General features: G+C 38.8%; 1 protein-coding gene across 1 annotated transcript in view; it reads right to left on the bottom strand.

Moving 5' to 3' along the window:
• Positions 1–17,574, bottom strand: part of LOC135504724 (phospholipid phosphatase 4-like) — a 123,233-nt gene that overhangs the window by 69,554 nt on the left and 36,105 nt on the right. Inside the window, exon 2 of the mRNA XM_064923537.1 lies at positions 2,493–2,601. Coding sequence (XP_064779609.1) covers positions 2,493–2,601 — 109 coding nt within the window. The remainder of the gene's footprint in view (positions 1–2,492; positions 2,602–17,574) is intronic.

Genomic DNA, 17,574 nt, shown 5'->3' with positions numbered 1-17,574 from the left:
ACAGTGAAAAAACATCACCAAATGGACACGATGAAATCAACACAACGAGCGATGGAGAGGAACCACAATCACTGCCCGGTCATCACGAGTTCATCAGGCCGGTCAATTTTGCATTTCTGCAGTATTTTTGAGCATGTCAAATTCGTGATGGTAATTGCCCATTGAAACATATTGCAAATGGACAGCCGTGCCCCTGGTGATTGGAATGTGTTACCAGAAGCACATTTTTAAAATGGTTTTAATGCCTAAAGGGGGGAGCAAGGGGTCCACTGTTGGGTAGGGAGTAACCCCCACCCGTGCCCATCCAATAGGGGGCGCCCCTTGTCATTTTGGATGTTTTTCAAAAAATCATTACAAACGAAGGGAGAGATAGCTATATGGAGGTGTGGATGGCTCATATATTTTCTTCAATGTTACACACACATACATTTAGGACTGTACCAATCGGCAGTTTTTCTTGTTTGTATCATCATCCATGACAAATAGACCATCTAGGTTGATTCATGGTGTAACATAGTGCTATATAACATTTGGGCAGTATAAAGGCCTTTTGGACATGGTTCACTGACTTTTGGGTTTGTAAACTGACTTCCTATGATCGTACATGGCAAATGGACATAACATCCTGATTTGGCACTTTCAAATAATTCATATTGCATTTGGACATTTCTTATGGCATTGAATTTTGACTTTGACTTTTGACTTCCTATGAAATCAAATGGCAAATGGACAAAACATTTGTCTTATGGACAAGTTAAAAAAATGTTTAAAAGATAATACAATTTGACAAAAGTATGTTAATACAGTTCATGTGTAATTGACACAAAAAAACATCTTTTTTTTCTTCGAAAAATGGTCCAGAAAGCACTTTAACTTCATGCGACGAGCAATCCCGGATCCGCTATCCTATTTATAGCCTCAAGCTCATTAGCATAACGCAACGTTAACTATTCATGAAAATCGCAAATGAAATGAAATAAATATATTTGCTCTGAAGCTTAGACTTTTGTTAACAACACTGTCATCTCAGATTTTCAAAATATGCTTTTCAACCATAGGCAAACAAGCATTTGTGTAAGAGTATTGATAGCTTGCATAGCTATAAGCCTAGAATTCAGCCAGCAACATTTTCACAAAAACAAGAAAATCATTCAAATAAAATCATTTACCTTTGAAGAACTTCAGATGTTTTCAATGAGGAGACCCTCAGATAGCAAATGTTCAGTTTTTCAAAAAATATTATTTGTGTAGGACAAATCGCTCCGTTTTGTTCACGTTTGGCTATGAAAAAAACCTGTATCCAGTTATAGCCTCAAGCTCATTAGCATAACGCAACGTTAACTATTCATAAAAATCGCAAATGAAATGAAATAAATATGCTAGCTCTCAAGCTTAGCCTTTTCTTAACAACACTGTCATCTCAGATTTTCAAAATATGCTTTTCAACCATAGCAAAACAAGCATTTGTGTAAGAGTATTGATAGCTAGCGTAGCATTTAGCGTAGCATTTAGCGGGCAACATTTTCACAAAAACCAGAAAAGCATTCAAATAAAATCATTTACCTTTGAAGAACTTCGGATGTTTTCAATGAGGAGACTCTCAGTTAGATAGCAAATGATCAGTTTTTCCTGAAAGATTCTTTGTGTAGGAGAAATCGCTCCGTTTTCTACATCACTTTTGGCTACCAAAGAAAACGAAAATTCAGTCACCAAAACGCCAAACTTTTTTCCAAATTAACTCCATAATATCGACTGAAACATGGCAAACGTTGTTTAGAATCAATCCTCAAGGTTTTTTTCACATATCTCTTCATTGATATATCGTTCGTGTAAGTCTGTTTTCTTCTCTGAATTACATGGATAAATACTTGCAGCAGAGGTTTTACGCACCAATTTCGATGCAGGACACCGGGCGGACACCTGGTAAATGTGGTCTCTTAAGGTCAATCTTCCAATGATATGCCTACAAATACGTCACAATGCTGCAGACACCTTGGGGAAACGGCAGAAATTGTGGGCTCATTCCTGGCGCATTCACAGCCATATAAGGAGACATTGGAAAATAGCGCTTCAAAAATTTTGCTCATTTCCTGTTTGAAGTTTCATCTTGGTTTCGCCTGTAGCATCAGTTCTGTGGCACTCACAGATAATATCTTACTGTTTTGGAAACGTCAGAGTGTTTTCTTTCCAAAGCTGTCAATTATATGCATAGTCGAGCATCTTTTCGTGACAAAATATCTTGTTTAAAACGGGAACGTTTTTTTTATCCAAAAATGAAATACTGCCCCTAGAGTTCCAAGAGGTTTAAGGGGGTAATACATTTTCTAAATTTTACTCTTGGGTCTTCACTTGTGTTACATTTGCAATATGAAAAATGTCAATTTCAGGGGGGTGTTCCCTTACAGTATAACATAATTCTCATCAAGATAGCATTACTACATGAAATAACAAACTCAGTGGCCTTGTGGTTAGTGTGTGTCTGTGTCACTTACGAACATAACCCTCTTGGGGATGTGGTCCGACTCCACCAAGGGGTTTTTGTAGAGCCACAGCTCCTCTGGCTGGATCACTCTTTCAAAGGGCTCCAGGAACTCTGTGAATCTGAGGAAGCGACACAAAAACCGCCGCATTAGCCCTGTCTTTCACAATACGTTCGTTTTCGTATGGGTGGCCCCTGCTGGAATCAAACCCACAATCCTGGTAATTTAAGCCTCATGTTCTACAGGACCACAAGGATCTAGTTACAGTAATACTATGATTTAAGTTATTCTTTGATGGTTTGGAGAGCAAACTAGCACTCCAACACTATGTTTAGAACACTGAAGAGGATTTTTGCTACTGGACTTAACACATTTTTACACTTAACCTCTTGGAACAACCCATCCCAGATCCAGGAGAATTGTCATCAACTGACACTAATTAGCATAACACAACGGAAAAAAATATTCATAGAAAATATTCATATTCATTAAATCACATGTGAAATAAAGTGAAACACAGTTTAGCCTTTTGTTAATCACCCTGTCATCTCAGATTTTGAAATGATGCCAAAGCAAGACAAGCATTTGTGTAAGTTTATCGATAGCCTAGCATAGAATAATGTCCAGTTTGCAGCAGGAAGATTGGTCACGAAAATCAGAAAAGCAATCAAATTAACTGTTTACCTCTGATGGTAGTCGGATGTTTTCACTGACGAGACTCCCAGTTAGACAGCGAATGTTAATTTTGTTCCATAAAGATTATTTTTATAGCCTGAAATAACTCTGTTTGTTCTTCACGTTTGGTTGAGAAATCCACCGGAAACTGCGGTCACGACAACGCCGGAAAATATTCCAAATTAGATCCATAATATCGACAGAAACATGGCAAACATTTTTTTATAATCAACCCTCAATGTGTTTTTCAAATATCTATTCGATGATATATCAACCGGGTCAGTTGGCTTCTTAGTAGGAGCAAGACAAACAATCGCGGCATTTGTCTATAACGCACATATCACTGAGAGCCACCAGCTGACCACTGACGCAATGTTGTCCCTCACGCTCATTTTTCAAAATAAAAGCCTGAAACTATGTATTGTGACACTAGGTACATTAGGGAAGCCATAGAAAAAGGAATCTAGTTGACGTTCCTTTCACTGCTCAATAGGGACGCAGAGGCTTCTAAATAAGACTCACTTCCTGATTGGATTTTTCTCAGGCTTTCGCCTGCAATATCAGTTCTGTTATACTCACGGACAATATGTTTACAATTTTTAAACTTGAGTGTTTTCTGTCCTAAGCTGTGAATTATATGCATATTCTATCATTTGGTCCATAAAAATAGCCCGTTTACTTTGGGAACGTTATTTTTCAAAAATGAAAATAGTGCCTCCTAGTTTCAAGAGGTTAACAGTTAAAGATGCCATCTGCGATCTTAAACACTTACACATTTGCAACATATTGTATGAATTGGATTTTTTTAACATCATACAAATTACAAAAGGTTATATACAGTATATTTGGACCCATTTTGGCTCATGAGCACTACCTTCAAAACTACTGTCCAAGCTTCCTGCTGCTAACTGGACATTATGCTATGCTAGGCTATCGATAAACTTACACAAATGCTTGTCTTGCTTTGGCTGTAAAGCATAATTTCAAAATCTGAAATGACAGGGTGATCAACAAAAGGCTAAGCTGTGTTTCACTTTATTTCACTTGTGATTTCATGAACAATGTATCCCTGAAAAAGGGGGGAGTCAAAATCAAAAGTAACAGTCAGTATCTGGTGTGGCCACCAGTTGCATTAACCTCTCTGTGCACGGAACCCGGTAGCGGGCTGAAATACCACAACATACGGTGATCACTACATAAATAGTCATATTAAACATTCATTAAAATACAAGTGTCTCACATGTATCGGAAGCCTAGAATCTTGCTAATCCAACTGTGTTGTCAGATTTAAAAAATGATTTACTGCAAAAGAATACAATGCGATTATCTGAGGATAGAGCCACATAAAAATAAAAAAATAAAAATTCACCAGCACAGGCTAACAAAATCAAACTGCATTAAAATAAATAGTTTAGCTTTGACAATCTTCATCTGTTTGCAATCCCAATGCTCAATGTTACAGAATGAATGATCTTTTGTTTGATAAAATCCGTTTTTATAGCCTAACACGAAACATTTTGTGAACCGCTTGTGTCGTGAATTCTTTCTCATTCCATTTGACGACATATTCAAGGGTAAATACCCACACAAAACGTGACTTTTCCAGTCATGTTTGGTTTCATTGCAATCAACTGGTTTGTTTGTAACACAACCAAACCTGATGGGCCATTTCGCGGGACATATTGACTGAAAGAGACCGTTTTGAAGACAACAAGTAATGACATCATTGTGCACCAATGATATGACAACTGTTTCGTTGTTTGACTGTATTTTAACCCAATGACCACTGATTGTCTTGAAATCTAGCTGGGTAGATAGCCAATGAGCTGAGGTAAACGGCAATATGCAATCGTTATGTGTTGGAAGACCAACCCATGTAGTAAACTCCGGCGTAAAGAGAGTCATTCGCTATTGATTTTTTATACCGCAAGGAGCTACGCATATTACGTACAGCATTGTTTGGTAAACGAGCAGATTCAGGTGTTTATATATCAATAAGTATGGCGACTAAGTCAGGGAAAGCTAAATCGAAGTCTAGATATACAGGTGTACACAAAATTTTAGAAGAAATTGATCGGAAAAATGAGAGAGAGTTTTGTAGGACGATTCATTTAGCGATTCCCAAGTGGAGGAATATTTTTTGAACGGAGAGGACAAGTTTTGGATTGGTAAGTTCTTCTCATGCAAAAGCCCTTGTTTGAAATTAATAAATCTAAAATATTTTTTGTGATTTATTTTCATTTTAGAAGTAATATATAAACATGTAATGTCATGAAATGTGAGATGCGTGTGTCTGCCGCCCCATCCCAACCCACATGAAATAGCCTATTTGAGGCTGTTGAGGGGAGGGGAGGCCTACAACAATGGCCAAAGTGAAATGGAGACAGTAGATACAGCTGGTCAGTTGTAATATAATAAAGACAGTAGATCTAGCTGGTCTGTCATAATATAATAGAGACACTAGAATAATATATTCAACCTGTTCCCTGTACTCTATATATACAGTATATCTGTTTAATATACCTCAGCAGCACAATATTGTGTAGAGCTTTGGCAAAGTGGGTGATGTTATATCCTTCCTGTTTGGCCCTGTCTGGGGGTCTCATCGGATGGGGACACAGTGTCTCCTGACCCCTCCTGTCTCAGCCTCCAGTATTTATGCTGCAGTAGTTTATGTGTCGGGGGCTAGGGTCAGTTTGTTATATCTGGACTACTTCTTCTGTCTTATCCGGTGTCCTGTGTGAATTTAAGTATGCTCTCTCTAATTCTCTCTCGGAGGAGGAGGACCTGAGCCCGAGTACCATGCGTCAGGACTACCTGGCATGATGACTCCTTGCTGTCCCCAGTCCACCTGGCCTTGATGCTGTTCCAGTTTCAACTGTTCTGCCTGTGGCTATGGAACCCTAAACTGTTCATATTTACTCTTGAGGTACTGTCCTGTTGCATGCTCTACTACTACTGTGATTATTATTATTTGACCCTGCTGGTCATCTATGAACGTTTGAAAATCTCGGCCATGTTCTGTTATAATCTCCACCCGGCACAGCCAGAAGAGGACTGGCCACCCCGCATAGCCTGGTTTCTTCCTAGGTTTTGGCCTATCTAGGGAGTTTTTCCTAGCCACCGTGCTTCTACACTGGCATTGCTTGGTGTTTGGGGTTTTAGGCTGGGTTTCTGTACAGCTCTTTGAGATATTAGCTGATGTAAATAAATTTGATTTTATATAAATCTATTTGATTTGATAGAGGACTGAGGGTGTTCCAAATATTGAAAGTGTGTAAATAGTTACCATGCTATTTTGTAAATATATATTTTTTTTAATCCATTTTTTTTCTAAAAATAATTTCTAAATTTTTTTGGGGGGGAGGGTGTGTTAGAATACCATTTTGGCATTTTATATATAGTTATTTGTTTCAAAATGTATACCTTCACCAATTTGGCCACTCGGGTACATTTGGGCTACTTGTGATGGACACCTGGGTGACTTCATGATAAATGTCATGTAGCACACTCATTTTGGAAGTTATCTTTCTGAAACGTTGCACAAGTACTGTTGCCCTCATATTTTTCACTGAAATTGTCCCCATCATCCTATCTGAATGTTTGTTTTATCTTGTTCATTTTAAAGATGATACAACAATAAAAATAAAAAAAAACATGTTTTTTTACATTGTATTATGTAAACCAGATCTATTGTATTATATTCTCCTACATTCAATTCACATTTACACAAACTTTGTTTTCTTTCAAATGGTACCAAGAATATGCATATCCTTGCTTCTGGGCCAGAGCGACAGGCAGTTAGATTTGGGTATGTCTTCAGGCGGTAATGTAAAAAAGTAGGGGGTAGCTCTAAGAATCTTCATCAGATGACACTCATATGACATGTTACACAATACATTTATGTTTTGTTCGATAATATGCATATTTATATCCACAAATCTCGGTTTACATTGACGCCATGTTCAGAAATGCCTCTAAAATATCCAGAGGAATTATAGAAAGCTACGCCAGATAACAGAAATACTCATCATAAAACTTTGACTAAAGATACATGTTCTACATATAACTAAAGATACACTGGTTCTTAATGCAACCACTGTGTCTAATTTATTTTAAACGTTACGAAAAAAGCCTACCATGCAATAATCTGAGACAGCACTCAGACATAAAAGCATTTCTCCATCATGTTGGAGTCAACAGATATACGAAATTACATCATAAATATTCCCTTACCTTTGATGATCTTTCATCAAAAAATCGTTGTTTTGTTCCATAATGTCCAATACTAGTGTTCAATTAGCTGCATTTGCTACCACTTTCAGCTCACGTGCCCAGAAGCTGACACCGGTCCAGGACAACTCGCACGAAAACTTCAAAAGATATATTCCAGGTCGAATAAACTGGTCAAACTAAGTAGAGCATCAATCTTCAGGATGTTATTTTCATATATATCCAATAAAGTTCCAACCGGATCATACGTTTTCAGCTGCAGCCAAATGGAATGACGGTAACACCCACAGAGTAATGCGCCACAGAAAAATGGCATTCTGTGGGACAGTGACTATTTCCCCTCCCATTCGGTCAAAGTTCACAGCAAAAGCTCCATTCCACTTTCTACTGAATGAGGACATCTAGTGGAAGGCATAGGTAGTGCTGCCAGATCCATATCTTGTTGGGAAAGGAGGGGGCGATGACGTCAAAGTTACCCACATTCAGAATTTCACTTCTTGTTTGGAAGATTGCCTGCCCTATGAGTTCTGTTATACTCACAGACATAATTCAAACAGTTTTAGAAACTTCAGAGTGTTTTCTATCCAATAGTAATAATAATATGTATATATTAGCAATCTAGGACAGAGTAGGATGCAGTTCACTATGGGCACGCAATTCATCCAAAGTGAAAACACTGCCCCATATCCTCAACAAGTTAACAACACTGTCATCTCAGATTTTCAAAATATGCTTTTCAACCATAGCTACACAAGCATTTGTGTAAGAATATTGATAGCTAGCCTAGCATTCAGCAGGAGACATTTTCACAAAAACAAGAAAAGCATTCAAATAAAATCATTTACCTTTGAAGAACTTTGGATGTTTTCAAAGAGGAGACTCTCAATTAGATAGCAAATGTTCAGTTTTTCCAAAAAGATTCTTTGTGTAGGAGAAATCACTCCGTTTTGTTCATCACGTTTGGCTAAGAAAAAAACCAGGAAATTCAGTCATTACAACGCCAAACTTTTTTCCAAATGAACTCCATAATATCGACAGAAACATGGCAAACGTTGTTTAGAATCAAGCCTCAAGGTGTTTTTCACATATCTATTCGATGATAAATCATTCGTGGCAGTTGGGTTTCTCCTATGAAGCAAATGGAAAAATGCACGCAGCTGGAGATTACGCAATAATTTCGACGGAGGACACCAAGCGGGCACCTGGTAAATGTAGTCTCTTATGGTCAATCTTCCAATGATATGCCTACAAATACGTCACAATGCTGCAGACACCGTGGGGAAATGACAGAAAGTGTAGGCTGATTCCTGGCGCATTCACAGCCATATAAGGAGACATTTGGAACACAGCGCCTTCAAAATCTGGGCCAATTCCTGTTTGAAATTTCATCTTGGTGTTGCCTGTAGCATCAGTTCTGTGGCACTCACAGATAATATCTTTACAGTTTTGGAAACGTCAGAGTGTTTTCTTTCCAAAGCTGTCAATTATATGCATAGGCAAGCATCTTGTCGTGACAAAATATCTTGTTTAAAACGGGAAAAAAAATGTATCCAAAAATTAAAAGAGCGCCCCCTATATCAAAGAAGTTAAACAAGCATGGGAAACAGTGTTTAAACCCTTTACAATGAAGATTTGTGAAGTTATATGGATTTTTTAATACAGGGTCCTTTCTTTTTTTGCTCAGTTGATTTCTCATACAATCTTTAAAAAAAATGGAACAAGGTACTATAGCATTTTCTATTTGTGGCTAATGATTAGCCAACACTGTTTACTTACTGTGTGCGGTGCCATGAAACAAAACTGGAGCTCTTTGGCAATACAGTTCAGCGATGTGTTTATAGACGTCCAAATTAGCATTCAATGAAATGAACACCCTCCCCACAATCATATGTGGGATGTTTGATAATGCTGTGGGGTTGCTTTGCTACCTCTAGTACTGGGGCCTTTGAACGTGTGCAAGGCATCATGAAGTTAGTAGATATAGGTGTTTCCAACCCACCGTCCAAAAACTAGGTCTCCATTGTAGGTTGTTGGTCTTCCAGCAGGACAACAACCCCAAACACACAAGGAATGGTTCAAGAAGAGATACTGGACTGATCTGAAGTGGCCAGATCTGAAGTGGCCAGATCTGAATCACATCCAAAATGTATGGCGAGATATGAAAATAGCAGTTGGAGGAGGGTACCCCTCAAACATTGAATAATTAGAGCAGGTTGGTGCTGAAAACTGAGCCAAATTGTGCCTCCAGAACAGCCTGAATATTTCAAGGAATGGATTCTACAAGGTCTCAGATGTTTTTTGATAAGGGACCTAAAGTGTGGCAGAAAGTGTGGCAGAAAAACATTGCCCATACCAGTACACCGCTGCCACCAGCCTGTACTGTTGACACCAGCATGGATCATGCTGCTTACGCCAAATCCTGAGTGCAATCAGCATGACGTAACTGCAAGTATTGGTTATAGTGTGCCCACTGGAGCAGTTTCTTCTTGTTTTTAGATGAAAGGAGTGGAACCCAGTGTGGTCATCTATTTAATTGACTTTGTACATACAGTTGCAGTCGAAATTTTACATACACCTTAGCCAAATACATTTAAACTCAGTTTTTCACAATTCCTGACATTTAATCCCAGTAAAAAATCCCATGTTTTAGGTCAGTTAGAATCACCACCTTTTATTTTATGAATGTGAAATGTCAGAATAATAGTAGAGAAGGATTTATTTCAGCTTTTATTTCTTACTTCACATTCCCAGTTGGTCAGAAGTTTACATACACTCAATGAGTATTTGGTAGCATTGCCTTTAAATTGTTTAACTTGTGTCAAACGTTTCGGGTAGCCTTCCATAAGCTTCCCACAATAAGTTGGGTGTATTTTGTCGCCATTCCTCCTGACAGAGCTGGTGTTACTGAGTCAGGTTTGTTAGCCTCCTTGCTTGCACTTGCTTTTCAGTTCTGCCCACAAATTTTCTATTGAATTGAGGTCAGGGTTTTGTGATGGCCACTCCAATACCTTGACTTTGTTGTCCTAAAGCCATTTTGCCACAGCTTTGGAAGTATGCTTGAGATCATTGTCCATTTTCTTCATTTAATAGAGAAGGTTTTTGGGAAAGCCTTTCCATCTACCAAAAGACAGCATCATCGCAAACTGCTACGCAAAGTGGTAGGCGCGTGCACAGTACACACACAGATGGGCATTTTCATTGCATAATCTGTTCATATCTTACAATAAACTTAGGCAAATAATACATTTTCAATACTTTTAGTTAATTCCCTATTATATTATATAAGCGTTTTAAACACGTTTTTAACCAAAGTCTCCCATGTTCCGCTGTTAGAAGTGGGAGATTACATTGTAGCTTACTCTCATATGACTGCATGATCTAGAATGGACTACATTGACAGCCCACAGGCGGAAAATGGGAGACCCTGGATAAGAACATGTTTTAAAAGCTTATTTGATAGCAAATGACATATTCAATCGTAAGTATTGTTCCTAGAGACACTGAATATGCCTCTTGACTGGAAACATTATTTTGGTGAAACCGAATAGTTTAGATTTGGTTAATCAAGGAGACCAGGCTACAGAAGTTTCCGCTGCTAGCCGTCTGTAAACACTGGCAGATAGACAGTCACACTGGGTTCAGATATATTACTTGATTTGCCACTGAGTCAGTCTGCAGAGTGGAAATACATGAAGTGAAAACCAAACACGTCGCTGGAGGCGATAACAGCCCATGACTTTGCCTCTGCAAGAAGCACAATGTTCCTATATTAAAAATGCTTTCAGATTTTTCCAGATTTCCTCATACAAATTCTTATGTATAATGCCAACACTAAAAATCACACATTACAACGACAATTAATAATTAGTCACCTGGAAAGGTAATTCTTAGGCCATATTGATAACTAAATCATCAGCACTTCTCAAACAAAAGCTGTACAAGAGAGACAGTCTGCAGCATGTGCTGACGTGAACCCCCAAGGAGCCATCAGGACAAGTGCTTGGTCTGACAGGCAGACCCCGAGGCTCTGACAACAATGTGGCCAGCTCTGCCTAGACCTGCCCAGCACTGTCTCACACACACGCTTGGACACACACAAACATACACTCATGTAAACACACACACACACACACACACACACACACAAACAACCACCGCCACTTGAGTGGCTGTCACTCCGGGCTGGGGTCTTGGGGTTTCGAGTAATGGGACTGGGGATGGAGGGTCGTTTCTATTATTTCACCATGCAGCTCCTTTTCTCCTTCATCTTGCCTTCACTCAGAGAAGGGAGCAATAGGGTGGCAACATAGCATAGTTGGAGTGAAGGAGAGAGAAAAAGAGCATGGAATGACAGTAAGGAAGCGTGAAAGATTGAGCAAGAGATTAAGGAGAAAAGGAGAAAGTATGGAGTGAGAAAGGGAGAGCGTAGACATAGATGAGAGAGTACATTTGGGTAGGTAAAAGATCTCCCTTTTAGCACCATCCTCTGCACTGACAGTTCCATTCCCCACACTCACAACATGTCTCTAATCTCTACCTGACTGGAACAGTTCCAGAGCTCCAATTCCCTCTGAATGAAACACTCAACCGTTAGTAACACTCATAAAGCAGCCTGTGGATGTCCCTTCACATTGTGAGAAATATACTTACACACCCATGATGCCATCTAATTTGTGAAGTGCACCAGTCCCTCCTGCAGCAAAGCACCCCCACAACATTATGCTGCCACCCCCGTGTTTCACAGTTGAGATTGTGTTCTTCAAATTGCAAGCCTCCCCCTTTTTCCTTCAAATATAACAATGGTCATTATGGCCAAACAGTTCCAGACCAGAAAGTACGATCTTTGTCCGCATGTGCAGTTGCAAACTGTAGTCTGGCTTTTTTATGGCAGTTTTGAGCAGTGGCTTCTTCCTTGCTGATCGGCCTTTCAGGTTATGTCAATATAGGACTCGTTTTACTGTGGATATCGATACTTTTGTACCTGTTTCCTCCAGAATCTTCACAATGTCCATTGTTGTTTTGGGATTGATTAGCACTTTCGCACCAAACTACGTTCATCTCTGAAAGACAGAATGTGTCTCCTTCCTGAGTGGTATGACAGCTGCGTGGTCCCATGGTGTTTATACTTGTGAACATTGTTTGTACAGATGAACATGTTACCTTCAGGCATTAGTAAATTACTCCCAAGGATGAACCAAACTTGTGGAGGTCTACAATTTTTCTTCTGAGGTCTTGGCTGATTTCTTTTGATTTTCCCATGATGTCAAGCAAAGAGGCACTGAGTTTGACGGGAGGCCTTGAAATACATCCACAGGTACACCTCCCAATTGACACAAATGATGTCAATTAGCCTATCAGAAGCTTCTAAAGCCATGACATCATTTTCTGGAAGTTTCCAAGCTGTTTAAAAGGTAAAGTCAACTTAGTGTATGTAAACTTCGGACCCACTGGAATTGTGATACAGTGAATTAATCTGTCTGTAAAACAATTTATCTAAAAATCACTTGTGTCATGCACAAAGTAGATGTCCTAACCGACTTGCCAAAGCTATAGTTTTATTGTTGACAATGTGTGGAATGGTTGAAAATTAGTTTTAAATGACTCCAACATAAGTGTATGTAAACTTCCGACTTCAACTGTATATAATTATGCATAGCTTACCTCATTGTTAAAAGTGTTATGTTTCTTGTTTTTCATTGCTTTCCAAGTCTTATGCTATCACTCTCATAGGAACCAGAAGTAGAAAGTGGAGGTGTGATGAGAGATGTAATTAAGATTGTATATTGTGTAATCATAGAACAGAGGCCATAAGTCTCTGAGTTTGAAAACCTCACGGAAAAAAGGCAACAACATGAACAAAGAGCAGAGGTTCCAATTGCGGTGATCCCAGGGGACCAGGTCTACATCCAAGTGTTTTCCGGAGGAAGTGGAACGAGCCAAGGCGAGAGGGTCCCTACAAAGTGTTCCTAGCAACACCAACAGCCGTCAAGGTGAAAGGAAGTTGCTAAGGATTAAGAGTGGCAGGTTGTCTCCTTGGAAACATAGGTGCTTCCCATCTCACTTATACAGGTACATACTTGAATGTTTGGGACTTAAGCTTTAGAGGAGGGTTATATTGCGAATTTTCCAGAACATGTGTGTTCATTTCTGAGGAGTTAGCGAGAATAGTGCACTTTATATGTGTATCTGTGTCATTAGACACCATTAACCACGCACCTGTCTGGGGAGTGGACATGACTTGTTTATTTCTGTACCAGTGCTATGGCCTAATATTTACTGTTGCTATGGTTGGTTATGCCTATTGCGAATTTTCTAGAACATGTGTGTTCATTTCAGAGGAGTCAGCAAGAATAATGCACTCTATATGTGCATCTGTGTCATTAGACACCATTACGTGCACCTGTCTGGGGAGTAGACATGACTGTTTATTTTTTAAACATTGCTATGGCTCTAAAGTTTCCATGCCCTAATGTGAAACTAAACTAAAATGAGTGCAAGGCAAGAAGATAACAGTGGTTAAATGCCAGAGGGGATGAGTCATTAAGAGTCATTAAGAGGAGTTACTAGTTACTAAACAAAATAGATGGCTTCACGAGAAAGGAAAATTACGTGGATATTTTGAAGCAACATCTCAAAACATCAGTCAGGAAGTTAAAGCTAATGGGTCTTCCAAATGGACAATGACCCCAATGACCCCAAGCATACTTCCAAAGTTGTGGCAAAATGGCTTAAGGACACAAGCTATTGGAGTGGCCATCACAAAGCCCTGACCTCATTCCTATCGAAAATTTGTGGGCAGAACTGAAAAAGCGTGTGCGAGCAAGGAGGCCTACAAACCTGATTCAGTTACAACGTGACAAAATTCACCCAACTTGTGGATGGCTACCTGAAACATTTGACCCAAGTTAAACAATTCAAAGGCAATGCTACCAAATACTGATTGTGTATGTAAACATCTGACCCACTGGGAATGTGATGAAAGAAATAAAAGCTGAAATAATTCACTCTATTATGATTCTGACATTTTTACATTCTTAAAATAAAGTGGTGATCCTTACTGACCTAAGACATGGAATTTTACTAGTATTAAATGTCATGAATTGTGAAAATTGAGCTTAAATATATTTGGCTAAGGTGTATGTAAACTTCCGACTTCAACTGTAATTCAAATCAAAAACACATGAACTACGCACAGACATAAAACTGAAACAGAACAGTAACGCCTGTGGAAGGAACCAAAGGGAGTGACGTATACTGTATATATAGAGTACAGGGAACATAAGGTTGAATATATCATTATAGACCTGCTAGATCTACTGTCTCATTTATATTATGACATTTCAGCAAGATCTACTGTCTCTATTATATTATGACAGACCAGCTAGATCTACTGTCTTTATTATATTGTAACAGACCAGCTATATCTACTGTCTCCATTTCACTTTGGCCATTGTTGTGGGCCTGCCCTCCCCTCAACAGCCTCAAATAGGCTATTTCATTTCACAAATAATATTTTATATTATTAATTTCAAACAACGTCATTAGCATGAGAAGAACTTACTAGTCCAAAATGATGTCCTCTCCGTTGAAAAAATATTCTTCCATTTGGGAATCGCTAAATGAATCATCCTCGATCAATTTCTTCTAAAATTGTGTGTACATCTGTATATCTAGACTTAGATTTAGCTTTCCCTGACTTAGTCGCCATACTGACTGATATATAAACAGCTGAATATGCGATTTATCAAAACAATGCTGTGCGCAACATGCGTGGCTCCTTCCGGTATGAATCGTCAATGGCGAATGAACCTCTTACGCCGGAGTTTACTACATGGTTTGGTCTTCCAACACAAACATTACATATTGCCGTTTACCTCAGCTCATTGGCTATCTACCCAGCTAGATTTTAAGACGATCAGTGGTCATTGGGTTAAAATACGGTGAATCAACGAAACAGCGGGCAAATCATTGGTGCACAATGATGTCAGTACTTGTTGTCTTCAAATCGGTTTTTTTCAGTCAATATGTCCCGTGAAATGACCCATCATGTTTGGTTGTGTTACAAACAAACCAGTTGATTGCAATGAAACCAAACATGACTGGAAAAGTCACGTTTTGTGTGTGTATTTACCTCAAATGTGTCGTCGAAAATGGAATGAGACGGGATTCACGACACAAGCGATTCACAAAATGTTTTGTGTCAGGCTATAAAAATTCATTTTATCAAACAAAAGACCATTCATTGTGTAACAATGAGCATTGTGATTGCAAACAGAGGAAGATCGTCAAAGTTAAACAATTTATTTTATTGCAGTTTGATTTTGTTACGCCTGTGCTGTTTGAAAGTTGTTTTTTTATGGGGCTTTATCCTCAGATAATCGCATCGTATTATTTTGCAGTAAATCCTTTTTTTAAATCTGGCAACGCAGCTGGATTAGCAAGATTCTAGGCTTTCGAAACATGTGAGACACTTGTATTTTCATGAATGTTTAATATGACTATTTATGTAGCGATCACCGTATGTTGTCGAATTTCATCCCGCTACCGGGTTCTGTGCACAGAGAGGTTAATAAAGCTACAGAACTCTAGCAGTAGTCAGGCTGCTTATGAAGCCTTGTTAGTGTATAGGTGAAATTCGTTTTTGAATTTTGTGTCTTCTTCGGCTTCAGACAAAAAATAATATTTCAGTGAATTGTTTTGTTGTTGTATTAATTTAGAGAGGCATTAAGTGATAAGAAGCATATGGAGGAATAGAGAGCAGAGGCATACCAAGCGCTTCCTGGTGTCACTGTCAGAAGGTGCTGGCAGGGGATCCCTGGCTGTCCTGGAGTCCTCAGGTGATAGGCAGACCACACGCTCTCATTCTGCTCTTATCAGGCACATATCTCTCACAGCCAGGACACCACTGTCTATCTATCATATCTACTACATCTATCTCTACATCATATCTATCTCTAAATCTCTTGCGACATTTATTTTTTCCATCTCTTAACCTGTTGCGTCGCGCAATCCCGGATCCGGGATTCTATTGATAGCCTCAAGCTCATTAGCATAACGCAACGTTAACTATTCATGAAAATCGCAAATGAAATGAAATAAATATATTTGCTCTCAAGCTTAGACTTTTGTTAACAACACTGTCATATCAGATTTTCAAAATATGCTTTTCAACCATAGCTAAACAAGCATTTGTGTAAGAGTATTGATTGCTAACATGGCTATAAGCCTAGAATTCAGCCAGCAACATTTTCACAAAAACAAGAAAATAATTCAAATAAAATCATTTACCTTTGAAGAACTTCAGATGTTTTCAATGAGGAGACTCTCAGTTAGATAGCAAATGTTCAGTTTTTCAAAAAAATATTATTTGTGTAGGACAAATCGCTCCGTTTTGTTCACGTTTGGCTATGAAAAAAACCTGTATACAGTTATAGCCTCAAGCTCATTAGCATAATGTAACGTTAACGATTTCTGAAAATCGCAAATAAAATGAAAATAGTATGCCTGCTCTAAAGCTTAGCCTTTTCTTAACAAGACTGTCATCTCAGATTTTCAAAATATGCTTTTGAACCATCGCTATTCACTAATTTGTGTAAGAGTATGCTAAGCTAGCTTAGCATTTTGAGTAGCATTTAGCACGCAACATTTTCACAAAAACCAGATAACCAAATAAATAAAATCATTTACCTTTGAAGAGCTTCGGATGTTTTCAATGAGGAGACTCTCAGTTACATAGCAAATGTTCAGTTTTTCCTGAAAGCATCTTTGTGTAGGAGAAATCGTTCCGTTTTGTACATCACATTTGGCTACCGAAACGAACCGAAAATTCAGTCACCAACAACGTCAAACTTTTTCCGAATTAACTCCATAATATCGACCGAAACATGGCAAAAGTTGTTTGGAATCAATCCTCAAGGTGTTCACATATCTCTTCATTGATATATCGTTCGTGGAAGCCTGCTTCCTTCTCTGAATTCCATGGAAAAATACTTGCAGCTGAGGTTTGCGCACCAATTTCGGCGCAGGACACCGGGCGGACACCTGGTAAATGTGGTCTCTTATGGTCAATCTTCCAATGATATGCCTACAAATACGTCACAATGCTGCAGACACCTTGGGAAAAAAACAGAAAGGGCAGACTCATTCCTCTCGCATTCACAGCCATATAAGGAGACAATGGAAAACG

The sequence above is a fragment of the Oncorhynchus masou genome, chromosome 18 (genome assembly GCF_036934945.1).
Source record: "Oncorhynchus masou masou isolate Uvic2021 chromosome 18, UVic_Omas_1.1, whole genome shotgun sequence".
NCBI lineage: Eukaryota > Metazoa > Chordata > Actinopteri > Salmoniformes > Salmonidae > Oncorhynchus > Oncorhynchus masou.
Note: the sequence above shows the minus strand (reverse complement) of the source record. Positions and strands in the feature narration are given on the sequence as shown.